Source organism: Chelonia mydas, chromosome 1 (assembly GCF_015237465.2).
Source record: "Chelonia mydas isolate rCheMyd1 chromosome 1, rCheMyd1.pri.v2, whole genome shotgun sequence".
NCBI lineage: Eukaryota > Metazoa > Chordata > Testudines > Cheloniidae > Chelonia > Chelonia mydas.
In genome coordinates this window covers 60,083,600-60,093,279 of record NC_057849.1, presented here as the reverse complement: position 1 = coordinate 60,093,279, position 9,680 = coordinate 60,083,600, and the positions used below count along the sequence as shown (strand labels likewise).

Here is a 9,680-nt window from a genome sequence, read left to right as displayed (position 1 = left end):
TTCAATTCTGTGCAAAAAACAAAGATTTTTCTGAAACTGGGTTTATACTTTCTTCTTCTTCAAAAAGCCTGAAATGTTGCTGCTCCATCCCCATCCCCCCTAAGTTAAGGTATTTTTTACTTTAGAAAGAAACAGAAGTGTCAATTCTGGTCTTCCATGACTTTGCTAGCCAATGCCAAGGCTGTCTCAGGCATGGATTAGGAGATCTCACACCTTAACTAAATGGGTAAACAGTACTACAAAAATCTTACAGACATGGCGTCTCTCAGAAATGTGAATTAGAAACTGAAGTTAAATAGGTGCCAGCAAAAACAAGGGGTGAAAAAAAGGATTTTTTTTTTAAACCCTAAGATTTACTCTGTCTTCACAATATAAGGCAGGCAAATTTCAGGACCTGTTTTGAGTAGATCTAGAGAGAAAATACCTACCTAGTGATTAAAGAAAAGAAAAATTAAAATGTAGAATTAACTGGCCTTAACTGAAAAGTGAGGCATGCAGTTTGGGAGACCAAAAAGGCTCCTAAATGTGGTGCTGAGCACATGTCATATTTGTAACTCAACATTAGGAAATAACCTTAACTACAGAATTGCTTTGGACAATGTACTGGCATCCTCCCTTTCACAACCTAAACCTTCCCCATTTCATTTGGTCTTTTGACCACTCATGCTACCAAATCAGAGTTCATTCTGCAAGTCTTTTTAATGGGAGAGCTCATTATTTCCCCACATAAAGTTGGTGTAGGAAACAGAGTTAAAAATATACCTAATGCATGCATTGAGCAAAGGGTTGTCCTCCAGTCACAATAAGTAGATTAGTACAGACAAGTAAATGCTGACATTGCTAGCTAAATACATTATGATCCTGTTCAAAACCAGGATCTTAATTTACCTAATTCAGATAGACCAGTGGGGCACACTTGAAAGAGGTTTCAAGAGCCTGATACATGCAAAGTGCATATTCTTTTATGAGTACAGAAAGATAAGTCCCATTATCAATGTAGAGAGAGCTATTTCTGTGAGTTCTTTTTATGACACAAGTAATATTCCCACTACCTGAGAGGAAACCCTACCTCCCCCGCACACACACACACACATCCCTCTTTTAACCTAAACATTAGTCCACATTGGTTAAGGAGCACATGCAACTGCAAACTAGGTTTGCATGCATAGTAACAACTATGCCACAAGGGGCCCGTTAAATTCAGAACTGACAGTTTGCCTATATAAATACTCAACTTGCATACAGAATCACAATTGTGCACATACCAAATAACTATATATGCATTTTCAAAGAGTAAGACACTTAATCTTATGGAGTGGGAGCACAGTTCCAAGAGACACTATGGCTAATGGGGCTAATTGTTAGTTGCACATTCGACTTGTTTTATTTTTTTTTTTTTCTTTCCTGTGATCTTACATTGCTTTTCTTTTGAGTCTTTGGTCTCCCTTGTCAGTGAGGAGCCCTAAGTTTAGACCCTTACAAATTAATCAGTCTCAACAGGAACAGTTTTTCCTGATGAAATCTATGGTGTAAAACTGTTTTTTTTAAAAACCTAGTACTGTGCTTTGGAACATCTTAGATCTTTCAGCGTGTCACATTCTCCTGGATGTTAGTTTTGTTTTACTGTGCTGGTATGTGTTTTAAATGACAGGAACCTATACAGACAGACCCAGTAAAAGTCTATATAGCATGTACAATAGAGAAGAGATGGAAAAATTGTATTCTGCCGAGAACCACCACATCTTATCAGTTACAGACAGGAGGCTCTGCCTGAAGAATCTATTTAGGGACAGTCACAGGAGCAGCAGATGGGAAGGGGCAAATCACCCAAGCAAAGAAAGCAGGGAAGTGAGGGGAATATTTACAAGTTATTAAATGTTTCTAGATTGTATCAATATAGGAATATTGAAGACTGATACCACTCTGCTTCACTAGCCCCAGTGCCCTTCCAAGGAACAATGCTGAATACTTAAGTACTTTTCATCCATCTCTCTCAAAATTACAAGGGTAATTAAGCATTCCTCTTGGTTTACACAGATAGGGAAACTGCGGCAGCAAGGTTAAATCAATAGCCCAAGGTGATACAAAGTCAAAGAGCTGGTAATGAACCCAGCTCTTTGACTCAGAGTTTGGATCCCACTGCCTTCTCTTTCAAACACGTGTAGATATGGAATTTTAAACATTTAGCTTCTTACTATAATCTTTTCTTTAGTGTTCTCCTCTCTTCGGCTCTCCAAGATCAGCTGCCGCACCTGGCCTCAGCTTTGCTTGGGTACTGATGAAGTCCTAGGACATTCTCCATCCTTCCCTCATGCCATTTAAAATGCTCCAAGAGGAACTGGAACTTGCAGAGAACTACAAAACATTCTTCTACCTTAACCAATATCCATCTTTAAAAATAAATGGCAGACATACTTCAGCTGATGGTAGCCAATGTAGCCCACTTAGATACTGGTATTAGTTTTGTGTGTGTAAAACCCAATGAAGGCTGGACTTCTACATGTGTAACAGGATGAATCACCAACATATTCTACACTAGTTCTAAAAAAATATTAGTGAGGTTACAAGACCTGCATTTTTGTCCATAAAAGACTTTATAACTGTAAGTTCAATGGACTGCTTGTGGATAATGGGGTTTAAATGATGAACAGAGGTGAGCATTGCTGTGGATAGGCAACGTGGGGGTGATGAGAAGGTCTTGATATATATCTTTCTAGGTAGGGTCAGCGGATCCCTGTTTTTAGCTCCAATTCACTGAATTGTGCCATAGTATTTTGGTTTGTGAGGGGGTCTCCATGGGCCACGCCAGGCCACCCTCATTGGCCAAGTCTGGGTTTAGTACACCCTGTCACTCAGTTGTCAGGATTCCTTGCTAATTCAGGGAGTTGCAGCCAGGTGGGCTCCGGTTCCCTGGAAGGGCCGCGTAAACAAACAGTCTATGGTCCCTGAGCTTCCAGGGCTGGGACCAAGAGCAAACAGCAGCTATGCCTACTGGCCTGTGGTAGGGGAATCCAGCCCCTCCAGCTCCACCAGGTTCCAACCCAGGGCCCTAGGAAGCTGGGGACTTCCTCACTAAGGATTTAGGCATCGGCTTCTACTACCTCCCCTGGTTCACTTCCTACCACAAATGGCATCCCAGGCATCTCCTCAACTGGTGGTGGCCTGGCGTCCCCGTCAGTCTCTGCCGTCGGCGAGTCATCTGCACTGTAGTCTGGGTCCACAGGCTCTGCTGCTTGGAGCATCCTCAACATCTCTGGAGGAGTCTACAGTACACGTCCTTCCTCCTCCGCAGCCAGCCCCAACTGAGCTGGGCTGCCTCTTTTTATTTTGTTCTTCCACCTGGAGCATGCGCAGCAGGGGAAAGGGGGCACGGCCTCCTGGACTAGGGTGACCAGACAGCAAGTGTGAAAAATCAGGATGGGGGTGGGGGGTAATTGGAGCCTATATAAGAAAAAGACCCAAAAATCGGGACTATCCCTATAAAATCGGGACATTTAGTCACCCTATCCTGGGCCCACAATGATTGGTCCATCCCCGTTGGCAGAGTGCAGGGTTCTGTCCTGTTTGTTTATCCTATTTTTTAATTCTGAAGTCTGCAACTTTAGAACTGCTACAACACAAGTACAGACCAGCTGCAAGAACCTTCACGTAAACACAAAATCACAAGGAGATGCTTACAGTTCAGTAATACAAGGCCACAAAGTTCATTTCTTTATTCCCTTCACAGACAGAAGCTATCCCATAAATGAGAAGCATTGTTCAAACAAAACAGAGTTGTCTGTTAAGCCACATCACCATTCACAAACTTGACTAAGGTTTAGACAGCTGTAAAAACGGACTTCAGTTTTTCTGGATTAATAAGTGAAACATGGAATTTTAAAAGGAGGGTAACGAATTTAATTCAGACATCTTCTGTAGCTAAGTTACCAAAGCTGGAAGGGGGAGGGGGCAGTAAAATGTTGAGTACTTTTATCCAGTGCAAGTCACAAAGGCTGAAAGTACCATTTTTCAAACCATAATGCCATAATCCAACCAAAAATCAATAATGAAACAATTAAAGGCCATGCATAGCATAATAAAGAAATCAACCACTGCACATTCAAAATGCAACTGGTTATTTCTTACACAGCCACAGACAGGCATCTTCATGCAAGTGGGAGGAAAAAATCCATTATCATACTCAATACAAAAAGAAAAGGCAAAGCTGCAGAAACAAAACTGCAGCTGCTTGACATAAGCAAGACAGGAAATTACAGCATTAACATTCCAATGTGAAGTCTAGATAAAAGGTATTAGGAAAGCTAATTCTGGAATATCAGGTGAAACTCCCTATTGACCTACAAAAGGAACCAAAGTGAAAAAGTGGGGTTTTCTGTATATGGACCACAGCTGCTATTCCTATTTTAATGCAACCTACCCATCTCCCCTTAGATTAAGCAGAAGCAGTTCATTCCTGGAGCACAAAGGGCAGTTTTAAATATATGCAGCACAAACACCACAAAAGCAAAATGTATTATTGATTTAAGACAGGTAGTCCTTCTATGTTAAATGTTTTTCCCAGAAAGGTACCTAACCACACAACGGGAGGGTGGGAGGAAGAGAAGGACTTCTAATGGGGCTACATCTACTTTTTGTAGAATTTTAATGATCTTCGGTCAGGGAACAGAGGTACAAGCAATTCATAGCAGAGCCTTCCTCACACAGGACCTCCCTCTGCAAAGGGAGATTTGCCACAAGCTTCAACAGGAACAAGAGCAAGACCTTAAGGGGCGGTGGATTAGTTACCCCCCCTTCCCCCCCCCAAAAAGTGCAATTCTGTAGTAATCCTAACTTGCTCATTTTTTGTTTATTACACTGATGCTGTTGGATCATATTAAAGAAGTTCTGTATTAAAATCACAAATGAGTTTAAATTCCAGGGTATTACTAATTAAGAGGTCTCTTGGTTTTTGGTCTCTTGTTTTTACTGTTTCTCTCCCTCTCTGTGTGAAACGTGCAAGCTGCTAATTGTGTTAGTACATCCTAAGACAGAGTCCATTCTCAAAGCAATACTTTGTAACAACAACTACTCACACAGAGAGAGACTCAAAGCAATACTTTGTAACAGAAACAGCACACAGAGACTCCCTGCCCTTTTGTTGCATTTATCTCGCTTTGTTAACAATTGTGATTAAAATAGAGATAGAAGATGTATGTGGATGGATGCTTGATGTGGATAATAACTGAATGATCAGGGAGGTGCCAGCCTAAGAATCTAGTGTCCATCGGCCGAAGGAGGGGTCAAGTGGAAACAACCAGAGGACCCCCCAGAGGGCAGACTGGAATCCACCCAACAGCCTCAAGGATGGGAGAACCGAAGAACACAAAGCCGTCAGGAATGTGCCATCTGCTGATTGATTCAGCAACAGCATGATGAAGCAATTCCCGTAGACTTGCATAGGAAGAAATTCCTATAAAAATGGACTCTAGAAAGTGAGAACTTTGGGGTCTGATTCTGCAAACCAACTTCCAGGAGCGTCAGATGCGCATCTGACAAGGCCCTGCTCCCTCCTCGTGTCCAGGCCACCTGACCAGCGGCTTGGCACGAGCAACTCTAAGGCTGGTAACTATGATGATAACCTTGCAGAACTTGTGTGTGTGAATAAATATGAGATTGAATGGAATGTTATAGCTATAATTAACTGCTTACTATGATTCTCTGTATTCACAATAAGATCCTGCTGGTTTTTATTTTATTGGTATAACAATGCAACTGCTGATTTGACACCCCTCCCCACACACATACCCTGTCTGAATACAAGTGTATCCAGAAACCAAATTCTGTAAAAGTTCCAATCTCCTTAGCTAAATTTTCGCTGTTTTTCACTGCAGTAAACTGTGTAAGAGCCACACTCAAGGTAATAAAATGAAGTGATGGTATGTGGGACCACCATGGGAAGGATGAGTCATCTGGCTTGCAAGTACAAATATAACAAGTTTATGATTGCTGTATTTAATAATCTATTACATATACACATTCCTAGGACTCACCACCCTCTTACATGGGTGCCAATATTTATATAATTCCATAAATGTACACAGTATGTTACAAACATAGTATACAGTGTAGCTATATATAGTAGAGCAGTAAAAATGGAATTTTTCAGCTATTCCCAGCCTCCTGTACTCCATGAACAAGATTTATTTCCACAAAACTGACAAGTGTTTTAAAAACTGAACAAGAGAACTTAATACATACAGCTATTGGATAATACAAAAAAAACCTACAGTCCTTAGCATTCTGCAGGTTAGATGGAGGGGTGCACTTGTACCAGAATGAGTAAAGCAAAGAAAGATCAATGCATTTCCTGAGAAGGCAATTTAATTTAGAAACTGAGCCTACAATATGTAAGAATTGTGGCTAAAATACAGAATGTGGGGAACTATTTTTAAGCAGTTGAATGGACTAAGTCACTGTCATATCATATTTCCACTAGGAGCGAGACAAACTGACAGCTGAACTTCACAAGAAGGCACCTGACAAATGTACACACAATTTAACCAAAAAAGTGGCGAACTTATTTTTAAATCCTCAACTAATGCAACTTTAAAGCTCATAAAAGCTTGTATGAGATTTATAACTTCAGGCACCACAGAGAGGAATGAACATTTTGTATGAGTGACATTAATAGCACAATTCCAAAGAAATCCACGGGATGTGTCACTGGCATTTTAAAAATGAATCAGAAAAAAACAGGTTATAGAATGCCAGATAATAGTCTTAATTTTATATTAACTAGGGGAGATAAAGAGAAACTCATCCTAGGAAGCTTCCTTTACTCCAAAATTATAATTTAAATACAGAGTAAAATACAGCACTCATTCCTACAAGCAATAAGGATGACCAGCTACAGCAGTTAAGGCTTGAGGTGAAGCTATGTCTAATGTTACTGGCAGTTATTAAAGGATGGATAAAAGGTAGCAGTAGCTATTGGTTTGTCACTTAAAGAATGATTTCAAGCAATTTTCTACTCTCTACTTAACTTCCCATCTAAAGCTGCCACCACCTTAACTGTGCTTCCATTCTCTCTGCTCAACTGATTTATTGTACTAGTGGTAGATTTCAGTGTGAAAGTTTTAGAGCCAAACCAACTGTTTTGTAAATTTTATATTTTAAACCAACAACAGCTGAGAGATATATTAAAAATTTATTTCAAAACATTCAGGGCCTCCGGTGACAACTGGTTGTCTGAGCATGTTCGAGAGCACCATTATCAACAGCATAATTTTGCTCGGATTATGGTTTTAAAACACTGGCATATTCTGTAATGAAGAGTCCTCAAGTCAAACCCAGGGGGCAAACAAAGATTGCTACTGAAGAAAGTTGTAACTATGCTCCACTACTGAGCTTTTCAAGTAGAAGGCAAAGAGCCACCTGAAATGGATGCAGTTTCCACAAGGAAAGGGTCACTTCTGGCAGAGTGTTCAGAAAAGTGGTTTTAATGGTTCTTAAAATACAAAAGATAGGATTTTTTTTTTCTATTCTACTGTCTTTCAAAAAATATTTCAGTGAAGTACAAAAGTTGAGCCTTTGGTCCACCCTCCATGACACAGGCATACCGTAACAAACGTCAGTTTTCTTCACATCGACTTGCTGGGGTTTCCCATGTCTCCTCATCTATATAGTGAATCATCTGTGATGCCTGACCGATAGCTGCTTTTTCACTTTGAGCTATAAATAATGCATCTTGTTCTCCTTCTGCTAATTGACGGTCAGAGCTATAAGAAACATTAGATCCATCAGGTCTGTCCGTCAAAAACTCCGCTGCAGCTCTAGAAGCCTGTCCACTGTCAGGTTCAGCGACTGGTTCTGTCTTTAAGTGAAGTCCAAACATGTCATTTCGGGTGACGTATCGAACACACTGCAGAATCACATTCCTTTCGTGTCTTATGTCCTGGGCTAATAACTGGAATGAAAAAGAGAAAGTGACGCAGGCTTCTGTCTCCCGAATCAGTAACAGATGCAAACTAAACAGGTATGGTGGCACAGTTAGTTAATTTAGATGTGTTTGCAAATGTATATAAAAGGTTTGCAAGCAATACCTGGAAGCAAAGAGGCAGGAGAAACTATCCTGTTCGGTTGAATTCAGGACTTGGAGCCAATTTCAGAGTTACCGCTGATTTACTGTGGGGCATTGGCAAAGTCAGAGACTTATCTGTAAAATGGGATTGCTTTCCAGAGATACTGCAAGGCTTGTAACAGTGATACAGTGTTTTGGAAGTTTTAATCAGTATGCAAACCTTATGACCCTGATTCAGTAAGGCACCTTTATTCCCACTGACTTCAAATTGGATAACTCACATGCTTTAGCACTTTGCTGAATCACAGGGCTAGAGTTTTATCACTGCATTAGAGCTGGTTGAATTTGACAAAATCCTTTTGAATAAGCTGTCATTCCCAGTTTACCTACCTGGCAGAAAAATTAGTTAATACATCCAAATGCCATGTATTTTTTTTTCCCCCCATGAAAAAATTAACAACATTTCTTCACTAGACTGCTGAAGGCATTATTTTCTTTGAACTCCTACTGATGCTTAGAGAAAGTTAAACGAGTATTTATACAACAGTTGGAAGACTGTAGGACATTTTTGGGGTTGTGAACGCTAGGAGTAAATGGACTGCTGAGTAAGATGTGACTATAAAGCAGGGGGTTAAATCTGTGACTATCTGATCATTTACAAGAGAACTACTGTAAAAAGTTGCACTCAGCTGAACTTGGCATGTAAGATTTGATGGGAAGCAATTTTGTGCTATAAATTTATTTCCAACAAAGATGTCTATTTAGCCGGTTAAAAGGGTGTTTGCTATCCAGGATAGCTTTTTAAAAGACTTGCAGGCAGTTAGTCCATAAAATGAACTAGTTACACTTTTTGATATTTACCTATACATAAAATTTTTGGTATGATTGAAGGCAGTTCAGCTAGTGGAGCTGATTGTAATCATTACACGCACACGCACACAGACACACACACAGGGTGAGAACAATGTAATAACATTCTTGTTGCTGTAGCTGGGGTAACTGCAGAATTCCCGAGTGGTGGCAGGAAGAAGCAGATGGGACACACAATCGTCCTTTAATAAAGTTTGTTAACTAGCCATCTGTCACATTATATTTAAACCATATGAGCAACTAGATGCACAACACCTTTTTATCCTGCTGTATATATTGACCGATATTGGAAGAAATGTAACGTATGGCTTTTGCTATTCTCAGTCAGTCTGTATGCTACAGATGCATCTAAACATACATTGTCATATGTGGGACTATGATAAACATCCTCGGAGTACTGAAGCCGATTTATTGAATGCCAACAGAAAGCTCTGCAGCACCACTACAAGATCTGCTTTTAAAAAACCACATCATTTCACACACAGCACATTCTTTCAATAAGCAAATCCCTTGGGAGGGAGGGGGGTGGACAGGTTTTCTAGAGACTTTCTGACTTGGTTTCTCAGAATTTTCACGCCACAGACCACTTCCTACAGTGGCAATCCTCTTCTGGATACCTCCCATCACAAACACCTACTCCAATCTACATTTTTCTTGCTACAACCACAGTGATTAATGTATGAACAAGTAATGTTAGGACAATATGAAAGTGAGAAGACAAAAATAAATATGCTTTACAATTAAACATCTG

General features: G+C 40.2%; 1 protein-coding gene across 1 annotated transcript in view; it reads right to left on the bottom strand.

Moving 5' to 3' along the window:
- Positions 1-5,960: 5,960 nt before the first annotated feature.
- The window catches only part of NUFIP1 (nuclear FMR1 interacting protein 1), a 31,018-nt gene continuing 27,298 nt past the window's right edge, over positions 5,961-9,680 (bottom strand). The window contains exon 10 of the mRNA XM_007058769.4: positions 5,961-7,945. Within this exon, the coding sequence (XP_007058831.3) occupies positions 7,610-7,945 (336 nt within the window). The 3' untranslated portion in view covers positions 5,961-7,609. The remainder of the gene's footprint in view (positions 7,946-9,680) is intronic.